This window comes from Grampus griseus, assembly GCF_964374135.1.
Source record: "Grampus griseus genome assembly, chromosome: 1".
NCBI classification, from domain to species: Eukaryota; Metazoa; Chordata; class Mammalia; order Artiodactyla; family Delphinidae; genus Grampus; species Grampus griseus.
In genome coordinates this window covers 71,128,691-71,156,360 of record NC_139017.1, presented here as the reverse complement: position 1 = coordinate 71,156,360, position 27,670 = coordinate 71,128,691, and the positions used below count along the sequence as shown (strand labels likewise).

Here is a 27,670-nt window from a genome sequence, read left to right as displayed (position 1 = left end):
CGGAGGCGCGCAGTGCCGGGAGTGGCCAATCGGGGGCTTCGGTGGGCGGAGCGGCCGGGCCAGTTAGCTTTGGCGGTTTTATTTCAACATGGCCGAAGCGAGCGGCGTCAACTTAGGCAGCGGCTGTGAGGGAAAAGGGCCTGAGGAATTAGCTCAGGAATCTGCGCGACCCGGCACTACCATCTCGAGGGTGAAGCTTTTTGACACCATGGTGGACACTTTCATCCAGAAGTTGGTCGCTGCTGGGAGGTAAGGTGGAGGAAGTGAGGCTGAGTGCCAATCTCGCAGTAGGTTGAGGCGGGCGAGAGGCAAAAAGAGGGTTTGTCCCGCCAGAGTCTAAACCCCGCGAGACCAGGACGGCCCCAGGGAAGCCAGCCCAGTCACGTGGGTCTGGGGGGGGTCTGGGTTATTTATCGGCAGTCATATTCTACCCTCAATTCCTAAGCCTCCGGAAGTCACGTGATGTTTACTAATACATAATTAGGTAATGTGGAGCACATTTAGGAAAAGTAGCTACTCCTTCCAGTAAACCTAGTTTTTGTTTTGTTTTTTTTTGTAAATAATGGATGCACTTATAAATTTATTTATTTTATTTATTTTGGGCTGCGTTGGGTCTTAGTTGCTGCCTGCGTGCTTTCTCTAGTTGCCACGAGTCCGGGCTGCTCTTCATTGTGGTGCGCAGGCTTCTCATTGTGGTGACTCCTCTTGTTGCGGAGCAGGGGCTTCAGGCGCACGGGCTTCAGTAGTTGCGGCATGTAGACTCAGTAGTTGTGGCTTGCGGGCTCTAGAGCGCAGGCCCAGAAGTAGTGGCGCAGGTCTTAGTTGCTCCGTGGCATGTGGGATCTTCCTGGACCAGGGCTTGAACCCTTACAGTTTCTTAACCACTGCACCATCAGTGAAGTCCCCAGTAAGCCTAGTTTTGATTATAGGTGGTTGAGAGGAAACACACTGGCTTTGGAGTTAGATTTAGGGTTCAAGTCATGGCCCAACTTAAAGTGAGCGAGACTTAACTGCTCTGTGCCTGCGTTCCTCATAAATAAAATGGGAACAATAGTACTTTTCTCATAGGGTCGGTCTTTCTGAGGTTTAAATGAGTAAAAACTCGGAAGGCTCTTAGAACAGTGCCGGCTACGTAGAAAGCATTAGACTTCTAGCTGTTGTTATGGAAATAGTAATAACCTTCACTGGGTGGTTGTGAGGACTAAATGTATTGCCATAGAAAGAAACACTTCCTCTCTTGATTTCTACTTTATATGCGCAATATTCTGACAATGCTGTTGACCTGAATTGTTGGATACTTTAATCAATAGAAATTGATATGGGCTTCCCTGGTGGCGCAGTGGTTGAGAATCTGCCTGCCAATGCAGGGGACGTGGGTTCGAGCCCTGGTCCGGGAGGATCCCACATGCCGCGGAGCAACTGGGCCCGTGTGCCACAGCTGCTGAGCATTCTCAAGCCACAACTGCTGAGGCCTGCATGCCTGGAGCCCGTGCTCCGAGGTGGGAGAGGCCACCGCAGTGAGAGGCCTGCCCGCTGCAGCGAGGGGAGGACCCCGCTCTCTGCAACTAGAGAAAGCCCATGTGCAGCAACAAAGACCCAACACGGCCAAAAATAAATAAAATAAATTAACCTCCCCCCAAAAAAATGAATAAAAGAAAAAATATTTTTTTTAAAAAATAGAAATTGATAAGAGGCCAGAGGAGAAATTCAGGCAAGGCTTTATTGAGACTCATGCTGCTGCATGAGGGAGTGAAAACAAGTTACAGGTGTCCTTGCTCATTTTTCTGAGGGGGAGTGAGCTGGTCCCTTAAATGGGGTGAGGGTAGGGGTGGATCCATTGGTCCGCTGGAAAGGTAGCTTAGGTGGTCTGCCCACCCCCTCAGTGGTGCTGTGTGCAGGGATCATGGGCAGTACCCTGCTTTTGCTCCTGACACCTCGAAAGTGACAGTTGGCTTTTTGGTCTTTTTGTATCTTGATCAGAATTTGCACCAACTGTGCATGTATGTAGTTGTTTTTAGTCCCTTATAGTTACTTTGTATTGTTGTTTGAGGAGACATTTGCCTAGGTGCAAGCACTGCAGGAAAGCGTCCCAGGTCCCAGCCTGTCACAACAGTATTGGACACTTTAAAGGAAGAGTTTTGTCCATGGTCCCATACCCCAGAACATTAATGCTGAAACACTGTTATCAGAACTTTAAGGGGTCTGACCACAGCCTGTTTTCCATCCACCCTCTATGTCCCCACTACCCCTGTTCTTTAACATCATCAAGACTCTCATCTGCTCCCTATTTCCTTCCCTCCTGGTTTTAGGACTTTACCTTTCCTACAAAAACCTTATGATACATCTCTTCACTCACTGATTCACTCAGCAAATATTTGAATGACTATTCTGTACCAGGCGCTGTGTCAGGTGCTGGGGATATGATAAAGCAGACAAGGCCCGTCTTATATTCAGTGGGTAGAGACATGAAGTAAACAAAATAATCATAGAGTTTGGTAAGGTAATGAACGAGCAACTTGAGGGAAAGGAAAACACTAGATAGGATAGTTAGGGGATTCCACTCTGAGGAAGTGACATTGATATGAAAAAAGAATAGGAGGGCACCAGCTTTTCAAAGAACTAGAGAAAAAGCTTGTAGGAGGGAAGGACAGCTTGTGCAAAGGTCCTGAAATGGTCAGGGCGTTCTAGGAGCTGGCAGAGTGAGAGGAAATCAGAGGAGGCCGCACAGGCAGGTGACAGCCTTATCAAGCAGGGCCTAGTTTCCATAGTAATAAATTTGATAAAATAATTTGTAATCATTTTTATGGCCCATTCATGACACACCATCATTTTATGTCCAGGCAAGATTTCTCCATTGATTGATTGATTGGCTTTCCCTTACTCATTCTTACCCTCCTCTCTCCTCCCCACAGGCCCTGCTTTCTGTTGGCTATATGTCCTCCATTTATTCATGTATTCATGTACAAATGTTTTTTGGACATCTCCAGTGTCTCAGGCTCTGTTTTAGGAGCTGGAGGTACAGCAGTGATCAAGATAGGAAGGTCCCTGCTCTTGTGGAATAGACTTTCTTGTGCCACAAAGAAAAATAAATCAGCGTGAAGGAACAGAGAGCAATGGGGAAGTGGTCTGGGTTAGTGTGAGTGCAGGGAGGTGACATTTGAATAAGTCTGCATCCTTGTAAAGTGTGTTGTTTTGTCTGTGTATTTTTTTTAATTTGTTTATTTATTTTTGGCTGCGTTGGGTCTTCGTTGCTGCATGAGGGCTTTCTGTAGTTGAGGTGAGCAGGGGGCTACTCTTCCTTGTGGTGCGTGGGCTTCTCATTGTTGCAGACCACGGACTCTAGCTGTGCAGGCTTCAGTAGTTGTGGCCCATGGGCTCTAGAGTGCAGGCTCAGTAGTTCTGGCGCACGGCTTAGTTGCTCCGCGGCATGTGGGATCTTCCCAGACCAGGGCTCCAACCCATGTCCCCTGCATTGGCAGGCGGATTCTTAACCACTGCGCCACCAGGGAAGTACCCTGTGTATGTTTTAAATTTATATGAATGATAGTTGTGCTGCATATGTCTTTTTTCACTTAATAGATTTTTTTTTTAAATATCTAACCATATACTATAAATGCATATGGTTCAGAGCTCTCAGTGCTGCTTGTCATTTCATGATATGCATCCAGCACTTACCCGTTCCCTATCATGGCACCTGGTTGCTTCCAGCTCCCTCCTCCACAAATTATGTCAGGGTACATCCCCTCACAGACTAGTGCTAGAATTTCTCTGAGGTATATAATGGATTGGAATCACGGGATCCAAGGGTTTATATCTACCTATGTTTTGTCAGATTGCTTTCCAGAAAAGCTGTTCCTTTCTCCTGTGTCCTCACCATCACTGGGTATCTACCATTCTAATATTTGCTATTCTGAAGGTGTGAAAGGGGTATTTCATTATTATTTTAATTTGCACATTTCTAATTCCTCATAGGTGTGGGCAGTTCCTTATATACCTCATTAGTCATTTGGCTTCCTTTTCTGTGAACTGCCTACTTATTTTCTGTAGTGTTTTTTTTTTTTTGGACCTTTTTTTTTTTTAAATTGGGTTTTTTATCTTGATGATTTGCTGGAGTTCCCTGTATAGTCTAGATATCAATCCTTTGTCTGTTTCAGACTGAAGAGGAAATAGCTGTCTCTATTAGATGTTAACTTTGTCTATGATGTCCTTTGAGTAACAGAAATCCTTAATTAAATAAAAAATTACACAGATTTTAGTTGCTTACACTTTACCCCAGGAAGATGAAGCAGAAAGAGAAATGTAGTCATCCCAAGGGACCTTCTCCCAAGCAGTATGGATACTCATGACTCTTCTCAGCCTTTGCACTAACTTCGCATCCTTCAAACAGTCATAATAAATTGCTAAGTATTGCCTAATCAATTTGTATTTTAAAACCCTTAATTTTCATGTAATTCATGTTTTTCATTTTATGGCTTGTGCTTTTGAGGTCTTGTTTACAGAGGCTATACCAATGCCCAGGTCACAAAGATAATCTCCAGTGTTTTCTTCTATTGGCTATTTTATCATTTTACTCTCTGCTCTAAATCTGTGATCTGTCTGGATTCAGGTGTAAAGTGGTAGTCTCAGTCAGTCTCATTTTTTTGTTTTCCCAATCATTGTCAGCTAAACAGTTCGTTCGTCCCCATTGCTTTAGGGAGCCCCTTTTATCGTATGGCAAGTCCCTCTGCCTATTGTGTCCCTGGGTCTCTCTTCTGCCCCAGATCTATTCACCTGTCTTTGTGCCAGTGCATATGGGTTCTTAATACCAAACCTTTGTAGGAAACCGTAAATCTGGTACAGCAAGTCCCTCTTCTCTCTTCACTTTAAAATTGACCCAGCTATTTGAGAACCTTGATTTTTTTCCTTGTAAACTTTAGAATGAATTTTTCTGGATCCTCAAAACATTCAGCTGCAATTTTTGGTATGTATTTTTGGCAAATTAAGGAAGTCCCTGTCTCATTCTAGTTTTCTGAGAATTATTAAAAAGATCATGATTTGGTGTTGAACCTATCAAATGTTTTCTTCCCCAGTTAAGAAGATCATATAATTTTTCTTCAGTTCATTAACGTTGATGATCTACATTGGTAGATTTTATGGAAGTTAAACTATCTTTGCATTCTTGGAATAAATCTACTTAATTATGATGCATTTAAAAAATACAGTTGGATTTAGTTAGATCAGTGTTTGTATGCCATAAGTGAAATGGGCCTATGGTTTCTTTTCTTTCACTGTCCTTATCAGCTTATAGAACCAAAGATATATTAGCCACATATATCCCTCTTCAGGAACGATTTATATAAAATCAGGATTATCTAGTCCTCAAAAGTTTGGAAGAGCTCATTTACGCCTATAACTTTCTGGGGTTGTCGAGGACTGCCAGTATTATGTTAAAGAGCAATGATGCAGTAGGCACCTTTGTTTTGTCCTCAAAGTGTCCCCATAGTGTTTGTTGCAGATTTTTGGTGTTTCTGTTTCTTTAACGGCTACAAGTCTGTTTAGATGTTATTTCTTCTTGCGACAGATTTGCCATTTTACAGGTTCCCCCCCAGAAATTTGTCTCTTTCACCTGTTATATTAACTTGTAACTGTTTGAACTGTTTGAAATTATTAATTTAATTTTCATTATTTCCCTTTTTTCCATTATATGCTGTTTATTTTGGACTTTATGTAGCCAGAGTTCTATCTTATTAATCTTTTTAAAGAATCAGCCTTTTTTTTCTTTAATTTCTGTGTTTTGAGGTTACTATTGGTCTCTTTGTCTTTGTATCTATCCTTATTTTTTTAAATTTATTTAGATTTATTTTATTAGTCTCTTCACAAATTCTTTCTTTCTTTCTTTCTTTCTTTCTTTCTTTTTTTCTTGGCGGCGCCATGCAGGTTGCAGGATCTCAGTTCTCAAACCAGGGATTGAACCCAGGCCACGGCAGTGAAAGCCTGGAATCCTAACCACTAGGACACCAGGGAACAGCTCCAAAATTCTTGAGTTGAACATTTAACTCTTCTTTTTCAATCGTTTTTGTTTTCTGAAAAATGTGTTTAAAACCATAAATTTTCATATAATTACTGCTTTTGCTGGTTTCTACAAATTCTTATATCTAATATTTTCATAGTCATTTATGTTTTTAAATTGAGATTTAATTCATAAAACATAAAATTCACCTTTTAATGAGTGAAATTAGTATATTCAAAAAGTTGTGGAACCGTCACCATTATCTAATTCCAGAACATTCTTTTCACTCCAGAAACGTTGTACAGTATTCATTAGCAGTCACTTCCCATTTCTCATCCCAGTCTCCCAGCTCCTGGTACAGGCCTCTCATTGTTGTGGCCTCTCCCGCTGCCGAGCACAGGCTCCGGAAGCGCAGGCTCAGCGGCCATGGCTCACGGGCCCAGCCGCTCCGCGGCATGTGGGATCTTCCCGGACCGGGGCACGAACCCATGTCCCCTGCATCGGCAGGCGGACTCTGAACCACTGTGCCACCAGGGAAGCCCTGGATTTGCTTTCTCTGGACATTTTATATAAATGGAACCATATAACATGTGGTCTTATGTGTCTGGCTTCTTACACTTAGCTTAATGATTTCAGGGTTCATCCGTGTTATAGTATATATGAATCCTTCACTCCTTTTTATGACTGAGTAACAATTCCATTGTATGGATATACCATATTTCATTTATCCATTCATCAGTTGATAGACATTTAGAGTTGTTTTTAATTTTTTTTGTCTATTATGAGTAATGCTGTTATGAACATCTGGGAACAGGTGTTTTCAGTTCTCTTGGGGATATACATAGAAGTGAAAATGCTGGAGTGTATAGTAATTCTATGTTTAACTTTTTCAGGAATTGCCAAACTATTGTCCAAAGCAAGTGTACCAATTTACATTTACACCAGCAGTTTCTGAGGGTTCTGATTTCTCCACATCCTCACCAATACTTGTTAGGTCTATCTTTTTAATTACAGCCAATAGTCATCCTAGTGGGTGTAAATTGGTATCACATAGCATCTTGGATTTGCCTTTTCCTAATGATTAATGATGCTGAGCATATTGCATGTGCTTATTGACCATTTGTGTATCGTCTTTGGAGAAATGTCTATTCAAATTCATTGCTCATTTTAAAAAAATTATTTATTTATTTATTTATTTTTATTTAGTTGTGCCAGCTCTTGCAGCAGGCAGACTCCTTAGTTGCAGCAGGCAGTCTCCTTAGTTGTGGCTCACTGGCTTCTTAGTTGTGGCACATGGGCTGCTTAGTTGTGGCAGGCATGTGGGATCTAGTTCCCTGACCAGGGATCGAACCCAGGGCCCCTGCATTGGGAGTGTGGAGTCTTAACCACCGTGCCACCAGGGAAGTTCCTCATTGCTCATTTTCTAATTAGGTTATTTGTTGTTTTATTGTTAGCTTGTAAGAATTCTAATTTTGAGAAGTCCAATTTAGATTACTTATTAATTTTATTTATTTAGGTTAAAATTGAGAAGAGTTTTTTCTTTGGTTGCTTGAGCTTTTAGTGTCATATTTAAGAAAACATTGTGTAATGCAAGATCACAAAGATTTACACCTATATTTTCTTCTATATAGTTTTAGCTCTTACATTTAGGTCTTTGATCCATTTTGAGCTAGTTTTTGTATGATATGAGAAAGAGGTCCAATTTCATATTTTTACATATGGGCATTGTCATTTAATTTTATGTACTTTGTAATTTTCCTTACCATTTCCTCTTTAACCCAATGATTATTTAGTAGTATGTCATTTGGTTTCCAGACATGTAATTTTTAAAAAGTTTTCCTTTTGTTGCAATTTCTAATTTTATAGCATTATGGTGAAATAACAGTTTGTGGGATGCTGATTTTTTGGGAATTTTTGACACTGGCTCTATATGGCTAAGTCTATGGGCAGTTTTTGTCAGTGTTCCGTGTACACTTGAAAAGAGTGCAGTTTCTGTTTCTTGGGTATAAAATTCTATACTTATTTATTAGTTTGAGCTTTAAAATTTTATTATTAAAACATTTTAGGAATTCCCTGGCAGTCCAGTGGTTAGGACTCCATGCTTCCACTGCAGGGGGCATGGGTTTGATCCCTGGTCCGGGAACTAAGATCCCGCATGCCACGAGGTGTGGCCAAAAAAATATATATATATATATATATATATATATATATATATATATATATATATATATATATATATATTTTATATGCTCATTTTAAAAATCTTCTTGATTGAGCCATTCATTTCTTTTTAAAATCTTCCATCACAGTTGTTTATATCTGTTTTTCCCCATAATCTATCTTTGTTGCATTATATAGAGAGGTTATTATTTTTACTAGGTGCAAGGGAGTTTATTATTCTAAGAGAAATGGAAAGCCATTGATATTTTTTAAGTCGTGACTGATCTTTTTTTTTTTTTCCGTGTGTGGGAGATGGCTCTCCACTGGCTTAAAAATCTATTTATTTGAAATGCTCTGAATACAGTGACTGATCTTTAAAAGGTACTCTGACTGCTGTGCAGATGATCGATTGTTGATAGGATTCTTTTAAGGTCTTTCTAGGCTTCTAGACTCTGATTTTTGTGAGACCCCAGCCCACATCATGACAAATTTATTTATTTAAATTTATTTATTTACTTATTTATTTTTGGCTGTGTTGGGTCTTCGTTGTTGCTTGCGGGCTTTCTCTAATTGTGGCGAGCAGGGGTACTCTTCATTGTGGTGCACGGGCTTCTCGTTGGGGTGGCTTCTCGTTGTGGAGCACAGGCTCTAGGGCACGCAGGCTTCAGTAGTTGTGGCATGCAGGCTCAGTATTTGTGGCTCACAGGCTCTAGAGCAGAGGCTCAGTAGTTGTGCATGGGCCTAGTTGCTCCACAGCGTGTGGGATCTTCCTGGACCAAGGATCAAACCTGTGTCCCCTGCATTGGCAGGTGGATTCTTAACTGCTGGACCACCAGGGAAGTCCGACAAATATATTTAAAAAGCATCTAGTATCTTGACTGAGGTGGTGGTTACACATGTGATAAAGATACACAGGGGCTTCCCTGTTGGTGCAGTGGATAAGAATCCACCTGCCAATGCAGGGGACACAGGTTCGGTCCCTGGTCCGGGAAGATCTCACATGCTGCAGAGCAGCTAAGCCCGTTGCCACAACTACTGAACCTGCGCTCTAGAGCCCGTGAGCTACAACTACTGAAGCCCGTGTGCCTAGAGCCCGTGCTCCACAACAAGAGAAGCCACCGCGATGAGAAGCCCGTGCACCGCAATGGAGAGTAGCTCCTGCTCGCCGCAACTAGAGAAAGCCTGGGCGCAGCAACGAAGACCCAATGCAGCCAAAAATAAATTAAAAAAAGATGTACACACACAAACAAATGTATGTGTAACTGTTGAAATCTGAATGAGATCTTTGGATTGCACCAATGTCAGCTTCTTGGTTTTGATATTGTTTTATAGTTGTGTAAGATGTTAATAACATCGGGGAGGATACATTTCTTTGCAGCTTCGTACAAATCTATAATTATTTCAAAAAAGTTTACATACAAAAAATATTCATCGTAGCTCCATGTTCAGTGGAAAATAGTTGAAAACCACCAAAAATGTCCAATATTTGAAGAATGTAGTTATGTAAATATAATAACTATCTAATAAAATACTACGGGGACTTCCCTGGTGGTGCATTGGTTAAGAATCCGCCTGCCAATCGAGGGGACACGGGTTTGATCCCTGGTCTGGGAAGATCCCACATGCCACGGAGCAACTAAGCCTGTGTGCCACAACTGCTGAGCCTGTGCTCTAGAGATCACTAGCCACAACTATTGAGCCCACGCGCCCTGGAGCCCATGCTCCGCAACAAGAGAAGGCACTGCAATGAGAAGCCTGCGCACCGCAAGGAAGAGTAGCCCCCAATCGCTGCACCTAGAGAAAGCCCATGCGAAGCGAAGACCCAACACAGCCAAAAATAAATATAAATAAATACATTTTTTTAAAAAAGGTTAAAAAAAAAAGAGTGGTTTGGAGGGGAAGATGAGGGAAAGGGGAACTCCAAGAGGATGCTGACTCTTCATGATAGTGGTTTAGTGGAGGGTTTTACCATCTACTGAGATGGGCAAGAAACACTCCCTGCTGAGAGCTGCGGGAGAGAAATGGGTCTGGGGTTGGAAATCAAGACATCTGTTTGGATAGGTTCAGTTGGAGATGCAAGGCAGCCACACTTCTGTTTCACAGCTCTTTTGCTCCCTCATCCTTCCAGCCCACCGACTGTCAAACCGAACTTCAGTATCCTGTCTGTACTCCTCTGCCCCTACACTCAGCCTCCGCGCAGCACTGTAGAGTCTCACCCATGGTGGAAAACGGTGCCTCCACAAAGTCATGTTCTTGGAATTCACGTGGACCCTCAGTGAGCCTATGATCCTCGTGTCTCCAACCAGTTCTCTTGCCCTTCTCCACAGTAGCTATTTAAAATCTTCATCATGTCCCTCAGGCCCTTCCTCTGCTCTGCTCCCTGTACCCTCTCAGTGAAAATGACCCCAACACCTGGTTCATAGAGAGAATTGAGACCACCAGGCAGGAGTTTATACATTTACAAATTTGGCTGAGAGATGCCCAATCCTGCATCCTCCTAGCGACCTCCCCATCAATTTCCTTCCCTTTACCTCCCAGGTTGTGGCTTTGGGTCTTTGCATTCCCAGGTTCTAGTTCTCCATCTCCAGTTTTTTCCTCAGCTTAGGGCAATTTGCCACCATTCCCCTAAAACCTTCCTTTCAAGGTCACTAATAACTCTTTGTTGCTAAATATTTTGGATATTTTTTCATCTTTAACCTACTTGCTTTCCTTGCAGCATTTGACTGTTAACCACTTCTCTGTCCTTGATATTTCTCTCTTGGCTTGCAACACCATTCTCTGTCCCTTTACCTCACTAGTTGCTCCTTCTTGGGCTCTTCTTTCTCCACTTGTCCCTTAAATGTGTGAGTATTGCCCTTTCCTTACTTCACCTACACATGTTCATGATCACATCCCATTTGATATCTTGCTGCTGCTGAAAGTCCTTTGTGACTGTTCATTGCTCCTTACCATGGCTTCCAAGGCCCCACATGTTCTAGCCCCTGCCTACTTCTTGTTCCCCTCTCTAACTATACTTGGTTATACTAACCTCATTTCCTAGAATGTCAAGAGCTTTCTCACCTCAGGGCACTTTGCACTTGTTGTTTGCTCTGCCAGCAATGGTTTTCCTCCGTCTCTTCCCTGACCTTCTCTAAAGCCACCTTTCTCCCCTGGTTATTCTTTATCATGGCACCGTATTTTATTCCTTCATAGCACTTATCACAGTATATAGTTCTACTGTCTGCCTGTTTGTTTGTGGTCTATCTTCCCCACATAAAACGTAAGGTCTTTGAGGACAGGATCTTATCTGTCTTGTTCACCACTCTCTACTCATTGCTTATTATGGTGCCTGGCACATAGTAGATATTCAATAAATAGTTTTGGAATAAATGAGGGTTCCCAAGCCACATCTTCCTCCTGAGCTTCAGACCTCTATCTCTAACAGTCTACTACTAGAAATCTCCACTTGGTGTCCCTCAGAACCATTAAGTTCAGCAAAACAGGATTTCTCCTCCCTCTGTGGTCCCAAACTTGGTTGAAGATACCACCATCTACTCATTCTCTAGGCCAGAGATTTGGGAGTCCTCATTGACCCCTTACTTACAGTCAACCACCAAGCCCTGTTGGTTCCAGCCTGTCTCCTCAGTGTCCTCTCCATCCTTTGCAAATGTTTTAGTTCAGCCCCTCACTATCTCTCATACGGTTGTTGCACCAGCTTCCAAAATGGCCCTCCAGCTTCAGTCCTGCCCCCTCCAGTCTACAGCTCAGATTTGAGCGTGTCTTTCTCCTGCTTAATTGGCTCAGGGTTGCTTCCAGAATCAAATGTCAGCTCCTTAGCTTAGTGTAAAAGGCCATTAACTCCTTGGCCCCTCCTGTCTCTCTAGCCATGGTCAGGGCCATGGGTATGCAGCATATGCACACTTGCGTGCAGGTGCAAACATACACGCACATAAGCTCTTCTGCATTGAGTGCTGCACTGTCCCCCCACCCTTGCCACCTGCTCTTTCCACTTACTGCTTCTCGCTAGAACAGCCTTCCCCTCATTTTGTTAAGTAGGAACTTATGGCTGGTTTCCACATAGAAAGGGCTCAGTAAAATGTCGTATGAATACAGACTTTTAAAATGTATCCAAATGCTTGACCCTCTCCCAAGTCATTAGAAGTCCTCAGTCCCAAAGACCAAGTATTTATAGCGAGGACAGGAATCTACATAGTAAAAGCTAGTTTATTCACATGTCATTTATCCAAACGGATATTTTAAACCGCAGGTTGGTTTTCCCTACAGCTCAGCATATTTTTCACATTCATGTTAGCTTAACTAGGGGGGCAAATTATATGATGCACTCCACAGTGACTGGAAGATTATTGGCCTCGCTGGGCTATCAGATCTCACAGACCCACAACCCTATCTTCAGTTAGGGTGTCTTCATTTCATTGGACCGGCTGACGCAAAGACGCCTGAATCTGTCCTTTCTCAGGCTTCAGAACATAGAAACGTGGCCATGTTGGAACTTACCATTTGCGACCTCTCCCTTGTCCTCTGAAAATGAAGGATTCTTTTCTGTCCTTACAGCCTCCTGGACCTTCTGAGAAACAGCTATTCTCTTAAAGCAAGCAGATGAGGCTTGCTGTGTTTTGTTATAAATCAGGACCCGCCAAGAGAGGCAGTTGATTAGAGTTGGTGTTGGTGGGGCCCCGGTTGAAGTTTGCACTGTTTGGGGTACCCGTGGCACCTGGCAGCTGTGCCACATGTGTTGTCAGTGCTGGGGGGGCTGAAGGGAGTGAGAGGTGATTGACAGTTCCTAAGTTCTTAGATGCCAGACTGGTCCAGTGCCTTCCTGGTCCAGTCTTGCAGCCTGAGATGTGCTGCAGAGTGTGATTTGTGTAAACTGACTTAAAGCCTACGTCTGACAGTGACCAAGGAAGGAGAGCTGATTGCACTTGTACATGAACTGGTAGAGTTTTAAGCTAGTGGCAGAGACTGTTGGTGTTCATAGGAAACAGTTTTTCACAGGAAAGAGTGGTTTGATATATAAAATGTTCCGATTAAATAAGTGTTTCAGAAATGTCTCACCATCTTTGAATGTGCAGATGATGCGTGCTACTGGCAGTGATTAGTTTCTGAAGTGTGGTATGACTCACCAGACTGTGGTGTGCGGCTTCAGCCCCATCATGCTGATTCTCTCTTCTTTGTGTGTTTCCAGGCCATCTACCTCACTCTATCCCCACTGTGTCTGCCTTGCTCAAGTCGGCAATCACCTCAGCTGTGCCTCCTGAGTCTGCCCTCACACAGCAGCCGGAGGGAGCTTCTAACATACAAATATGATCTTGTCCCACCCCTGCTTAAAACCCTTTTCTAGCTCTTCCCATCATGATATGGTCTAGACTCTATGTGTCTGGCCTACCAGCCTGCAGACTGTGTGTCTTGGAGGTCAAGGCACCTGATCCAGAGCAGATGGTTCCACATGTCCCAACTCTGTGACCTTCGATAAGCTTCTCTCTGCCTCAGCATTCTCATCTGAAAAATGGGCATGGTGATAATAGACCCTACTTCATAGAGTTATCGTGAGGACTAAATGAGTTACTTCACGTAGAGTGCTTAGAACAGTGCCTGGTTCTAGTCAGTGCTCAGTACACATTTCTTGTTATTACATCTTTATACACAGGCACGTCTGTGCACTCTTCAGCTGCGCTGCCAGGGCCTTCTGTCCTCTGACCGACTCCTGCTACTCTCATAGGTCTCAGACGTTGCTTCCTCCAGGAAGCCCTTGTTGGTTGCATCACTTGCAAATATTTTCTCCCAGTTCGTAGGTTGTCTTTTCATTTGGTTTATGGTTTCCTTTGCTGTGCAAAAGCTTGTAAGTTTGATTAGGTCCCATTCGTTTATTTTTGCTTTGATTTCTATTGCCTTGGGAGGCTGGCCTAAGAAAACATTGGTACAATTTATGTCAGAGAATGTTTTGCCTGTGTTTTCTTCTAGGAGTTTTACGGTGTCAGGTTTTATATTTTAAGTCTTTAAGACATTTTGAGTTTATTTTTGTGTATGGTGTGAGGGAATGTTCTAACTTAATTGATTTACATGTGGCTGACTGATCTCTTATTTTCATCAAGGAACACTTCTGCTTTCTTTTCCCCTCTTGCTTTCTCAGTCCTGGGGCTGAGAAAGGGGGGAGGGGGAAAGACCAAACAGAGAAACCCCTTCCCTCCCCTCCCCTCCCCTCCCTTCCCTTCTCTTTTCTCTGCTTTCATTTTTTAAATAAATAAATAAATTTATTTATTTATTTTTGGCTGTGTTGGATCTTTGTTGCTGTGCATGGGCTCTCTCTAGTTGCGGCAAGTGAGGGCTACTCTTCTTTGCGGTGCGTGGGCTTCTCATTGCAGTGGCTTCTCTAGTTGCAGAACACGGGCTCTAGGGTGCGCAGGCTTCAATAGTTGTGGCTCGCAGGCTCTAGAGCGCAGGCTCAGTAGTTGTGGCGCAGCATATGGGATCTTCCCTGACCAGGGCTCAAACACATGTCACCTGCATTAGCAGGCGGATTCTTAACCCCTGCTCCACCAGGGAAGTCCGAAAAACATTTCTTAATGAAACAGGGCAGCTGTACAGGTGGTGGTTGGAGGGTGGAGAGCATGAATTTCTGTCACTGCGCTCCCCAGCTTCTATCCCCAGCTTCTATCCGTCTTGGTCTGTCTTTGGCCTCCACTCCTTTACTGGTCGGAAACGCCAGTTCTCACCCGCCCTCTGGCGGACAGTCTGTGGAACATGCGTTCAGTCGGGCAGCAAGCCGGTTACCATGGAGAAGCCAGGGCTTCCTTTGCACTAGTACATGTGTTTACTTGTCTGTGCCTCTGTCTTTCCATTCTTACACAATTTATCTGCGTATATAAACTGACAGATTGACTAGCCACCAGAGTTTGATTCTGGCCTTAAGTACTTTAAGTTAAACTTGTGTGATAATTCAGTTTACAGTGAGTTTTTAGTGCAGTAAAAGACATGCTTTATCAGTGAGTTCAAAAACAGTGATGGGGCTTCACTGGTGGCGCAGTGGTTGAGAGTCCGCCTGCTGATGCAGGGGACACGGGTTCGTGCCCCGGTCTGGAAAGATCCCACATGCTGCGGTGTGGCTAGGCCCGTGAGCCATGGCCGCTGAGCCTGCGCGTCCGGAGCCTGTACTCCGCAACGGGAGAGGCCACAACAGTGAGAGGCCCGCGTACCGCAAAAACAAACAAACAAACAAACAAACAAAAAAAGTGACGGTATCTCAGATATTGCACAAGAAGTATTTAAGAGAAAAAAATAGGTTAAAATCAGTTAATGTAGTCATCTCTGTTTTGAAGCAGTAAATGCAGCTTTTAAAAGTTACTTTCGGGAGGGAGACGCAAGAGGGAAGAGATATGGGAACATATGTATATGTATAACTGATTCACTTTGTTATAAAGCAGAAACTAACACACCATTGTAAAGCAATTATACTCCAATAAAGATGTAAAAAAAAAAAGTTACTTTCATTGATGACAAATGTGGTCCTTTTTGTGGGACCACAGTGTAGCCTTTTCTTTGTAGTGGGGGCCAATGGGATCTTCCTGCATATGCAGTTGCAACCAAAATGCTTTTACTAAGCCCCTGCTTCTGCAGACTTCTCAACCCTGGGAAGCCAAGTTACTGACTGTGTTCTACACTTCTCAGGGGGTGGTGAGGACTGTTCCTTTGAGAATAGTAATAATAATTGTAGCTAACATGGAGCATTTCCGGGTGTGCTCTGCACTGTACTAAGTATTTATATATGTAACCTCATTTCATCCTCACAGTAATTTTGTGACTTATGGATAGTTATTATCTCCATTTGACAAAGGAGGAAACTGATGCTTATAAAGGTAAAGAAGTTGTCCAGGATCACTCAGCTGATGAGGGGTAGAGGTAGGATTTGAACGTAGGCAAAAGGACAGGCAGTCTTTAGAGCCGTACACTTACCCAGCACAAAGCTGGATGGCCCCTTGTGTACCCTTGGAAGGCCGAGGCCAGGAGACCGTTCCAGCAGAGGGCAAAGGGGGGCTTGGCAGAGGGACCATTGGGGATGCTCTGTGAAGAGGACTGCTCTGTCCAAGTAGCCCAGGCCCTGGTACCCTGGAGTCCAGGGTAGGGGAGGTGGCTGGGAAGGGACCAAGCCTGAGGCCAGGCAGCCCAGGTCTCAGCTCAGCCCCAGTCGCCTGGTCTACAGCATGTCTTGAGTGTGCTATGTATCTAACACTGTTCTGGGTACCCTGGAAATCCCAGCACCATTGCAGATGGCGTCCCTATCCACAAAGACATTAGAGTTTACATGAGAAGATAAAAGTTGACATTTAGAGGGGGTGGCAATGAATGTTTTCTAAAATGCATCACTTTTCCTGTTTCTCTGTGAATGTATGTTTTCAGGAAATTCACAAGGGCATTCACAGCATTCCCAGGTCTGCATTGTCTCCCAAGAAAGGAATCCCTGGGGGCTGGGGGGAGAGGGAATTGCATGAAGTTGATCAAAAGATACAAACTTCCAGTTATAAGATAAATAAGTACTAGGGATGTAACGTACAACTTGATGACTACAGTTAACACTGCTGTATGGTATATGTGAAAGCTGTTAAGAAAGTAGATCCGGTCTTCCCTGGTGGCGCAGTGGTTGAGAGTCCGCCTGCCGATGCAGGGGACATGGGTTCATGCCCCGGTCCGGGAAGATCCCACATGCCGCGGAGCCGCTGGGCCCGTGAGCCATGGCCGCTGAGCTTGCGCGTCCGGAGCCTGTGCTCCGCAACGGGAGAGGCCACAACAGTGAGAGGCCCGCGTACCGCAAAAAAAAAAAAAAAGTAGATCCTACGAGTTCTCATAACAAGAAAAATCCTTTTTTTTCTTTTGTTTCTTCTTTTTTGTTTCTATTTGAGATGATGGATATTAACCACACTTATTGTGGTAATCATTTACCAATATATCTAAGTCAAATCATTATGCTATATACCTTAAACTTACAGGGTGCTGTATGTCAATTATGTCTCAACGAAACTAGAAGAAAAGAAAAGAAACCTAAATGTCCATCGATAGATGAATGGATAAAGAAGATGTGGTAAATATATACAGTGGAATATTACATAAAATATATACAGTGGAATATATATATAAATATATATACAAATAAATATATACATATAAATATATACAGTGGAATATTATATAAAAAGAAATGAAATTCGGTCATTTGTAGAGATGTGTATGGACGTAGAGTCTGTCATATAGAGTGAAGTAAGTCAGAAAGAAAAACTAATACCATATATTAATGCATATATGTGGAATCTAGAAAAATGGTACAGATGAATATATTTGCAGGGCAGGAATAGAAACGCAGACGTACAGAACGGACCTGTGGACACAGTGGGGGACAGGGAGGGTAGGATGAATTGGGAGATTAGGTTTGACATAAATACTCTACCATGTGTAAAATAGACAGCTAGTGGGAACCTGCTGTATAGCACAGGGAGCTCAACTCAGTGCTCTGTGATGACCTAGATGGGTGGGATGGCGGGGAGGGAGGTCCAAGAGGGATGGGATATATGTATACATATAGCTGATTCACTTCACTGTACAGCAGAAACTAACACAACATTGTAAAGCAATTATATTCCAATAAAAAAAGAAAAGAAAAGAAATCACTTTCCTCCTGGCCTCCAACCTGGCTGTTCTCCCTCCATGTCCTTGGAGCATATGTTTCCCATCTTGCGTGTTTGTAACAGTGTACATGTTTCTGGGTCCTTCACTTTCACTGAAGTCTCAGAAGGGTTGACGGCAGCACTGGTGGGCAGAATTATCCTCACCCCTGCCCTGGGCCCTGTCTGCTGCCAGCCGCCTGAACTGGGTGGAGATGCACCCAGCTCAGATGTGCCTGGCGAGTGGGCTGGGAGGAGGAACAGGATCTCCCGTGTTTGAGCCAAACCCATTTCAAGCCACAATTACCCGGTTTCAATTCCAGCTGTGCTTTGTCAGGTGTCATGTATCCCTCCACATTCCTCCATGTAGCCACATGGCTGCGTGGCTCGTGGGGTCAGTGGCAAAACAACAAGATGTCTGGGGCTCTGCTGCAGGTTGAAATGATGCCTGTCATCTTTGTATTGTCCTTTTGGTACCTAGGTTTAGCCTCCAAGGGGTACTGATGTCTAATGTGTACCCTCAGAAGGATGAGAGACTGTCACCCTTACCCAGAGGTGTGCTGGTAGGTGCATACAGCCAGCTCTCCTGAAATAAAGCCCTGGCTTGCAGTGTTTGCCAGTTTCTGAGGTGTAAATACTCCTAAGCTTACCAGCGTAGCATCACTACACACAGTAGAGAAGAGATGGGCAGCAGCACACCTGTTTCCACAGATCGAGACCATAGATGGAAACAGCTTCCAGAGCAGAGTAAAATGTGTAGAATGATTAGGAAGTCATATGTTTTGAGCAGTTAGTATCTTTTTTTTTTTAATAAATTTATTTATTTAATTTATTTATTTTTGGCTGCGTTGGGTCTTCGTTGCTGTGTGTGGGCTTTCTCTAGTTGTGGCTAGCGGGGGCTACTCTTCGTTGCGGTGTGTGGGCTTCTCATTGCGGTGGCTTCTCTTGTTGCGGAGCACAGGCTCTAGGTGTGCGGGCTTCAGTAGTTGTGGCACGTGGGCTCAGTAGTTGTGGCTCGCGGGCTTAGTTGCTCCGCGGCATGTGGGATCTTCCTGGACCAGGGCTCGAACCCGTGTCCCCTGCATTGGCAGGCGGATTCTTAACCGCTGCCCCACCAGGGACGTCCCGGTACCTTTGTTTTTAATATAATTGATTGTAACTTTGTATAATTTAATTTTCAGTAATGGCTGTGTTTAACAACTGGCTCACAGATTTCCTGGAAATTGAACGGTTATCTCTTACAAGCCACAGTGAGCTGGCCTTGGCACACCACTGCTCTCACACTGCACCTGTTTCAGAAGACATTGTTTTGGGGGTAGGAATTAGGCCAGGAGGCCCAAAGAGCCATGAGAAAGGGAGGACCCAGTAGTGACTCCCTGGGTGTGGTGGGGGCTATGCATGGGGTTCCAGGTACCTAACCCCCTGTTTGTCCAGAGCCCAGCAGCCTGGCTCACATGGCTGAGGGGTATCTGGGCCCATAGCGAAGCGTCAGGGTGGGTTTTTTGTGTTCCAGGACTCCTCCTCAGACACTTTTCGCACGTCCCTTGAACATTGCTTCATCAGAGAGGGCTTCACCGACCACCTCCCCACTTAGAGGTGATGCCCATGGTACACCCTCTCAGCCCCATGACCCTGGTTCTTTTCCTTCCAGGCACTCTCCACAAGTAATCTCCTCCACATTCACATGTGAGTTTCTATGTTTGCTGCCATCTCTTCCTCTACTGGAAGCTCTAGGAGGGCCGTGCCAGTCTCACTGACCCGGAGCACCCAGCATATAGCAGGTGCTCAGTGAACACTTGTGGAAGGGAAGGGCCTGAGAGAGCAGGCTGAGAGACACGCACAAAAACGAGGAGGGAGAGGAGACAGCCATTTACCTTATTTGAGTTTCTTTTTCCAAGAAGAACAAGCTGTTGGCAGTGTACTGGGTACCCTTTGACCTTTCCAGCTACAAGGGGTGTATCTGCTGCCAAGTGACAGAGACCTGATTTTAAATGGTGTGAACAATAAGAGAAATCCATTAGCTCACTAACAAGAAGCCCCAAGGTAGGGTTGCTCCAGGTGGGTGTTTTCAGCAGCTCGACGATGTTCTCAGAGACCCGGCTTCTTTCCCTCTTTCTGCTCTGCCTCCTTAGGGTAGAAACTTTGCTCTCAGACCAGGCCCTCCATGGTTGCCGGGAGCTAGAGGCATCACCTGGATATAGTCATGCCCTACAGACATCAGTTCCTTCCGGTGTGGCTCTTTTTAGGAGTAAGGAAACCTCTCCCAGAGACCACATGTCCTGTCCTAACGCAGCCCTGCAAGGGGACTAGGATGACCAGAGATTCTCAAAGTGGAGTGCCCAGACCAGCAGCACCAGCAGCACCTTGGAGCTTGTTCAAAACTGAGGAGGTGGGGCCCAGCGATCTGAGTTTTAACAAGCTCTCCTGGTGATTTGGTGCTTGGTAAGGTCAAGTTTAAGAACCACGGCTGGCCCAATTGTGACCCACCCTTCAGAGGGTGAACTCAACTGGGGCTCTGCTGAGAGGAAGTGGGGAGACTGGTGGGGCTGAGCCATCCTCAGAGACTGGAGCTGCAGATGAGACACTGCATCTACTGCCTTTAACCAGCACCATGAAGGAGACAAGGCTCAGAGTCCTGTGATGAGGGGCAGGGCTGCCCAGGCAAGAAGAGCCTATGACTCTGAACCCCCCAACCTTTGCCTTCTCTCCTTACCCCCAGCTACCAGAGATTCACTGACTGTTACAAGTGCTTCTACCAGTTGCAGCCTGAGATGACACGGCGCATCTATGACAAGTTTGTAACTCAGTTGCAGACATCTATCCAGGTGAGTGGCAAGAAGCCCAGCAGGTACTATTGGCTCGGGTCCTGCCTCCAGATCGTCAGCCCCCTGAAGGCAGAGACCCTGCCGTCAGCCCCTCTCTACCCTCAGTCCCCGAAACTGTCCTCTGTGCCCCCAGGCTGCAGTGGCCATCATCCGTTCCCTCCAAATGACAGGGGTGTCTTGAATGCCTCTTGTCTCATTGCCCTGTGTTGTAATTGAGTTTATAGTTGTTGTCCCACCTGACCTTGTGAGCTCAGCGAGGGCACGCCTGGGTCCACTCCTCTGTGTTTCTCCAGCACCTGGTGCAGAGCCTGGCACAGAGGAGGCATTTAGCAAATTGTTGAATTCATTGGAACTGCATACCAGAGGGGATACAGAAAAGGACAGGATTCCATTCCTGTCTTTAAGTGATCCCTCTTGGGAGTTTAACTTCCATGCTGTCACACTCCAGAATGGGCTTCGTTAGGCATCAGAATGTATGTGTGCTGTCCGCAAAGGGTGCTCAGCTGTGGGGACAACAGCAGGGATGCAGCCTTCAGAGATGATGTGCAGGAGGAGAGGCTTGCTGCAGGCTCTTTTTAAATGTATTCTATTTTATACTTTATTTTCTTAATTATAAAAGTCACATGTAGAAAAGTTGGAATGTTTGTATAGAGACAGAACTTAAATTAGCTAAAATTTTACCAAGTGCCGTTAGTAGTTCAGCGTCTGGAGTTGTCTGGTATTACTATAGCTCTTTCCTCTTTTCTCTTCAGGAGGAAATCTCTGAAATCAAAGCGGAGGGAAACCTGGAAGCTGTCCTGAATGCGCTGGATGCGATTGTGGAAGGAAGCAAGGACTGCGAGGAGCCGGCTTGGTGAGAAGGGTGATGCCTGCCCCCCGGCACAGACAGGTGGAGAGGACCAACACCAAACAGTGACCCAGAACAGTGAGACAAATGCATAGCCCCTCTGGGGCAGGAGAGCTGGGGGCAAGCGCATGTAGTCCAGGGGGTTGAGGTGACTGGGATGAGAGAAATCTTCCCAGGGAGCTCATTTCAGGACCCATCTGGCCTGCAAGAGAGAGGGTAGAGGGAGTGGGATGAGGCATAATAGTGAGGTTTGGAGTCTTATGTCGATTAGTCTGGCCCAGGCATCTGGTTTTTATTCATTTGTTCATTCAACAAACACTTAGAAGCACTTACTATACGCCTAATACTGTTGTAGATGCCAGAGATTCAGCAGTGACTAAGACACGAAAGACCTTCTCTCCCGGGGCTGTCATTCCAGTGGGCAGCCCTGCTGCCAGGTTGTTCTGGGCAGGATGGAGAAGGAGGCCCTGGGGACAGGAGTGGAGAGTTGAGGCCACCGAGATGGCAAGTGGCCTGAGCTCCTGCCTCCTGCCTCCATTCCCTGCCTGAGTAGAATCCTAGGTCAGGAGGAGTAAAAACCTTTTTTGTGCTTTTCAATTTGCTAATGCTTTGAGACATTCATAACTTAAGAGAATTAACTTTTATAACTGAGAAAGAATTTTTAAAGAACCTACAGTGGCTTCTACCCCACTGCCCATCAGAACTGGCCTATCTCCTCACTCTGGGCACTCAGCACCCCCTAAACTCTTGCCTCCTCAGACCTGTCTTTCCTTTATCTTCTCACATTAGCCAGCCAGGGCCTCTTGGGGTCTGGGCCTGCTCTCAGGCCGCCACCTTCCCCATCTCTCCAGCTCACAGTCCCATGGTGTGGATGCACCAGCAAGGCACATGGTCACAAGGACTGAGGAAATCATCTCCAGCCCTGGAGGTTTACAGCTGGAGGGAGTGTCTGTGGATGAGGAGGAGGGCTAAGGTGTGGGTTGGTGAGAAGAGGAGAGATGGGTTCCTGGGAGCTGAAGCTAAGGGACAAGGGGTTAGCGTCCCCTCAGGAGCAGGAGCCATGCGGTTGGATCTTGGGAGTGAGAGGGACTACAGGAGAGTCCTGGAGAGCCAGCCAGCTGGAGGCTGAAGGTGGGAATGCTACTGGCTGGGTTTGGAAGGAGAAGCCTTACCCCACACGACGACTCTCTGTCCCCACCCCTGCGCCCCCTGCGGCCCTGCAGGCGCCCTAGTGGGATCCCAGAGAAGGACCTGTGCAGTGCTGTGGTGCCCTACTTTCTGCAGCAGCGGGACGCCCTGCAGCGCCGTGTGCAGAAACAGGAGGCCGAGAACAGGCAGCTGGCAGATGCCGTCCTGGCCGGGCGCAGGCAGGTGGAGGAGCTGCAGCTGCAGGGCCAGGCCCGGCAGCAGGCCTGGCAGGTGAGTGTCCCGGCCCTGCCCTCAGGCACGTGCTCCCCTGCTGCAGCCGAGGAGAAAACGGGCCCAGGGAGGGCAACTGACTTGCCCAGGGATGGCTCCTCCATGTCAGGATCAGGGTTAATCCTCTGTAGCCATGGTGGTTCTACTCCATGTGATCACTGCCCAGTACTTTTAAAATGTGTACAGAGAATGACTTCTAGAGCCGTCAACATACCTAAGATATATCCTCTATGCAACAAATACGTGTCCTTTGAGGGTGAACTCAATTTCTGAAAGTGGCCCACAGTCACTTGGGGCCAAGTTGTTGAATAAGGGGGAAGAGAGTAATCAGGCTGGGTGACGCAGATAGCACGTGTGGCTACAGAGTGATGAGATGGACTTTCTCGCCGGCTCAAAATGTAGTTCCAAAAGAGGGTTTCTAGTGGGGCTTGAATGGTGGCCCATTATTGGGTTCTGCTCATCATTTAGATGTCCAACTTATGTTTACCTGTGGCCCCTCGACAGCTCCCTTCCTGGGGCAGACCCTCCTATTCCCGAGGGGGATAAGTCCCCAGATCCATGGCTCTCAGGTCCCCTGGTCTTCTTCCCAAGACCAGTCAGGGGCAATCTGAAGGCCCTGCCCCAGCCTCAGCAAGGCCCCAAGCCTCAGGGAGGCGGCAGCAGGAGAAAGGCTGGTGCCTTGCTCTGCTTCCTCTTATCTTCACCCCCTCAGCCTCCTCCTGTAACACACTGGCCCTGGGGGTGTGTAGTGTAGTGTAGTGTAGTGCAGTGGCCCAGGCTCTACACAGCAGACACCCAGGTGGTATAACCGAGGCCTCAGCCTAGTGCCGTCTCCTGGGACAGGTTCCACAGTTGAGAGTTGTGTCTCGGGTACTCTCGGGGCTGCCTTGCTGAGTCCTCCGGCTGCTCTGCCATTGGCGCTTCATCACCATGAGGCCAAGGGTCACTCCCCTGTCTAGGCTTTGGCTTCCAAATTGGCCAAGTAGTGATCCCCAACGCCCTGCCAGCTCTGACATTCAGTGCTTCTATTTTAAGAGGAAGAAGGAAGCCCCCTGCTCTTATAGCCACACCTCTCCCATTACAGCTACAGATGCTAACCATTGTTTGAAGTGGGTCAGCTGGATTGAGTGTTGAGTGCTGAGCCCTGTGTGGGCTCAAAGAGCCCTTTTTCACTACAATTCCCATGTCTGTAGCCCAGCTGCAAGTCCACTTAATTTAAGAAAGTTTCTCTGCTAGAAACCTCCAGTGAGGTCAGAGGATCGGGGGACACTTAAGGGGCCCTTTTTGAAAATCGGCTCTTCTCTGGGGAGGCCCAGCCTAGGTGGCCATGGCACCCAGCCTGCCATAAACAACTGCTGAGTGGGGCGGATTTCCTAATATGCCCTGCTGGGCCTGTGATATGAGTTTCAGACCCCTTCCTTATCATCCTGGGGGAAACCCAGGCCTGGAGTCAAGGACAGTGGAGGGAAAGCATTTGGATTTTCTCATCTCCCAGTCTGTCTGTTCTCTCTCATTGGTGTCAGGCTCTACACAGAGAACAGAAGGAGCTGGTGGCCGTGCTGAGGGAGCCTGAGTGAGGAGGAGAGGGCCCGGCCTAGGAGCAGAGGGCAGTCAAGGTCAAGGGCCTGTGGTCCAGGATGCTGAGCCTGAGTGAGCTGCCTCCGAGAACAGTCCCTAAGCAGTGATGAAATTTGCCGGAGAAGGAGGCCTCAGCTGTCTCCACTGCCGTTGTGCCTCTGGGGCTCCTTTGGGGTCAAACACACACACTACCTTCAGATTCCTCCCTGTTTTCTTCTAACTTTAGGATTCTTGGCCAGCTTCCGCCCTGGGAATTAGGCACCATGCTGCCTCTCCTTTAGGTTCAGGCCAACCCCCCACCCTACCCCCATCATACATATTGCCTATTCCTGAGCCCTCCCTAGGACCTGGCTTGGGGAATCTGTATTCAGTTGCCACTGATTGCCCCCTTGCTGGCCAGCCCAAGGGCCCCTGCCATGTTCTCCCCACATCCGCAAATAAACTTCCTTCACTACACTGTAATCTGTGAGGATGCTCCCTCTGCCTGGGCCTCTCCCAGGACTCTCCTAGGCCAAGATCCCACCCTGGACTCCAGAGTCCTGGCTCCAATCGAGGCCCCAGTTGCAGGGCTCTGAGAGCCTCCAGGCTGGGGAGGGTTGGTGGGGGGTGTATCTGACCATCTGTATGGAAGGGCAGTGAAGCCCCTTGTCACAGAAACCAGGAGCCTTGGGTTCCCTGAGGCCAGGACAAGCTGCCGGGGGGTGTCACTGTCCATGCGCCTGCCCTTCTCTTTGCCTTGGGTTGATTCTGAGAGGCTCTATGGTGGGCCCCCCTAGGTGTTTGTTTGCGCCTGGTGAGTGCTCGAACATGGAGCAAGTGGGCCCTCCAAATGGCTGGGGCTTTGTCCTCTGGCTTCTCACAACCCCCTCTTCCCCAGCCAGGGCCACAGGGCATCAGGAGTGACTTAGCCAAAGGCAGGGTGGGTGTTTCCTCCAGACTGGAGGGTGAAAGGAGTGGGTGTGGGTGGGGGCAGAACTTTCTTCCCTGGCGAGGGCTTCACCCTAACTCTGTAGAGAGAGGCCTGGTTGGGTCTGTCTAGGAGCAGCGGGGACACTCGGGAAGATGGCAGGGTGGTCCCTGATCATCAACCCCACCCCCCCAAGTTGAGCCTAGTGGCTCCTCTCTCCTCCTGGACACGCCTAAACATCCAGGCACCGGCCGTGGGGTGGAGGCAGCAGTGCTTCGTCTGGCAGGTCTCCACCTGGTGAGTGGGTGGTGGGGGAGGACACCCTCCCTCTTCTCCAGGCTGAGCTGAGGCAGAAGTGGCTTTCAGGTCTGGGGTGGCGCTTTTCAGGCTGGATGTTCTGCCCCTCGGAGGACAGGTCCCCAGGGTTGTTGGCAGTGGGGAGGCTGTGAGGGCAGGAAAAGGATCGGGGTGGGGCGGTCAGGAGCTCAGAGGTGCGAGGGGCATGGGGAAGGGGGTTCCCACCTCAGTGCCCACCTGGCCAGTCGCAGACAGAAGGGCTGTCCTTACCTCACACCTGGCCACACCTGTGTTGGCTTTTGGCTCTTGGCCCTATGCTGCCCCAACCCCTTCCCCCGTCCCAAGGCTCAGGGCCTGAGCAGAGTCGAGCCGCCCCCATGCCAGGCCTGCTGTTGAGGTCTCTCTGGGGCAGAGGCCCTCGGGGTGAATGAGGGCATTGGCCCTCCCTCACTGAGTTTGGCTCCTGCCCACAGGGCTGACAGTGGAAATCAGCCTGTGGGAGGCTGTAGCCCAGCTCTGTGCAAATCTATTTTGGACCTCTGGGCCCCCCTTCCTCTCTAGGCTCCCCCTCCTGCCCCTCCCCGTCTGCCCCGCTGGTGCTCAAACTGAGGCTGGGGCTCCGAGGGAGAGTGAGTAGGGGCTGGGAGACCTGGGGCAACCCCCTTGAGGAGGGGCTGGGGACCTTGTCTGGAGGCTGGCAGTCTTGGACTGAAGCCCACCTTCCTCCATCACTCCCAGAGGCCTGCCCAGGCAGCCGCAGCTCCAACCACAACATCCTTTGGGGTTTGGCCTAGGCAGTTGACCCCCAAATAGCCCTGGTAGATTCCCCCAAGACCCGCCCGCACCCTTGCCTCTGGGGCACAGCCCAGAGAGTATAAAACAGTGCTGGAGGCTGGGAGGGGCAGACCAGCTGAGTCCTGAGCAGCAGCCCTAGCACAGCCGCTGACAGACACACCATGAGACCCCTCATGTTCCTCGCCCTACTGGCCCTGGCCACACTCTGCCTCGCTGGCTGGTCAGGTGAGTGCCCCTACCCCTGCCCCAGTCCGCGGGAGCTGCGAGGGGAAAGCACCATGGCCTCACCTCTCCTCACCCCTTCCACTGGCAGTCCCTATTGGCAGTCTAACCACCTTTCTGTGGGCTCAGTCCATTTGCCCCCACTGCTGTCCTTGTGGAGGGAGAGGAGAGGAGAGGGGAGGAGAGGGAGAGCCCTAGGGATGAGCAGGGGTGAACTGGGCTCCTTTTTCTTGCAGATGCAAAGCCCAGAGATGAGGAGTCTGGCAAAGGTGCAGGTATGAGGCAGGGCCTGATGGGAAGCTGTGCCCTGTATCACTCAACGGTGCCGCCCACTCCCAGCACCCCTGTCTCACCCTGGTCCCCTCAGTCCCATTCTCCCCTCCTGCCCCCTCCCATCTGGCTCTCAGGAAGGCCAGCCTACTCCCCACCTTGTCCACCCAAACTCGGAATCACCTGACCCCTGACCCTCTGCTCCACAGCCTTTGTGTCCAAGCAGGAGGGCAGCGAGGTGGTGAAGAGACTCAGGCGCTACCTGGATCATGGGCTGGGGTGAGAGAAAAGGAGGTGCTGGGCCAGGGCCCTGCATCTCCAGGATGGGCTGGGAGGAGCGGCCGCTGTGGGAGGACTCTGGAGCCCCAAGTGCAGTGGGAGGAGGGGCGGGCATTTTGCATGGAGGCTGACGCCAGTGTGTTGGGCTCTCAGAGCCCCAGCCCCCTACCCAGATCCGCTGGAGCCCAGGAGGGAGGTGTGTGAGCTCAACCCCGCCTGTGACGAGCTGGCTGACCACATTGGCTTCCAGGAGGCCTATCGGCGCTTCTACGGCACAGCCTAGAGCTCTCAGCCCTGCCGGCCTGGCTGGCAGCCCCCAGCTCTGGCTCCTCTCCGGGACCCCTCCCCCTCCCCTCTCCCTGACCTCCCTGCCCGGCAAGTGTGAGATCCCAGCAGCTGGGAGCATCATCCCAGCTGCTCCAGAATAAACTCCGG

The 27,670-nt window shown here is 47.7% G+C and overlaps 2 protein-coding genes across 4 annotated transcripts; both read left to right on the top strand.

Moving 5' to 3' along the window:
* The first annotated feature begins 84 nt into the window (after nucleotides 1-84).
* Nucleotides 85-25,140, top strand: LOC309822748 (polyamine-modulated factor 1). 2 transcript variants are annotated; one of them, XM_082654747.1, is made up of 5 exons: nucleotides 85-249; nucleotides 20,516-20,621; nucleotides 21,374-21,474; nucleotides 22,753-22,887; nucleotides 24,411-25,140. In XM_082654747.1, the coding sequence occupies exons 1-5, from the start codon at nucleotides 89-91 to the stop codon at nucleotides 24,448-24,450; spliced, it is 543 nt and encodes a 180-aa protein (XP_082510873.1). In that variant the 5' UTR covers nucleotides 85-88; the 3' UTR covers nucleotides 24,451-25,140. The 2 variants fall into 2 exon arrangements, with proteins under 2 accessions (XP_082510873.1, XP_082510872.1); XM_082654746.1 differs by having other exon boundaries at nucleotides 22,692-22,887; nucleotides 24,411-25,107.
* BGLAP (bone gamma-carboxyglutamate protein) lies at nucleotides 24,440-27,664 on the top strand. Of its 2 annotated transcripts, none has more exons than XM_082654769.1 (4): nucleotides 24,440-24,537; nucleotides 26,923-26,961; nucleotides 27,166-27,235; nucleotides 27,389-27,664. In XM_082654769.1, exons 1-4 carry the CDS (start codon nucleotides 24,525-24,527, stop codon nucleotides 27,516-27,518), a joined length of 252 nt encoding a protein of 83 aa, XP_082510895.1. In that variant the 5' UTR covers nucleotides 24,440-24,524; the 3' UTR covers nucleotides 27,519-27,664. The 2 variants fall into 2 exon arrangements, with proteins under 2 accessions (XP_082510895.1, XP_082510896.1); XM_082654770.1 differs by lacking the exon at nucleotides 24,440-24,537 and adding an exon at nucleotides 25,683-26,689.
* Nucleotides 27,665-27,670: the final 6 nt, after the last annotated feature.

Bases quoted from the DNA above. Each gene is read 5' to 3' on its own strand.
- BGLAP (XM_082654770.1), top strand. From the start codon at position 26,626: ATGAGACCCCTCATGTTCCTCGCCCTACTGGCCCTGGCCACACTCTGC. The intron at 26,962-27,165 runs GTATGAGGCAGG...TCTGCTCCACAG, and splicing joins GGAGTCTGGCAAAGGTGCAG to CCTTTGTGTCCAAGCAGGAG. The intron at 27,236-27,388 runs GTGAGAGAAAAG...TTGGGCTCTCAG, and splicing joins TACCTGGATCATGGGCTGGG to AGCCCCAGCCCCCTACCCAG.
- LOC309822748 (XM_082654746.1), top strand. From the start codon at position 89: ATGGCCGAAGCGAGCGGCGTCAACTTAGGCAGCGGCTGTGAGGGAAAA. The intron at 250-20,515 runs GTAAGGTGGAGG...CCTTACCCCCAG, and splicing joins AAGTTGGTCGCTGCTGGGAG to CTACCAGAGATTCACTGACT. The intron at 21,475-22,691 runs GTGAGAAGGGTG...GCGGCCCTGCAG, and splicing joins GACTGCGAGGAGCCGGCTTG to GCGCCCTAGTGGGATCCCAG.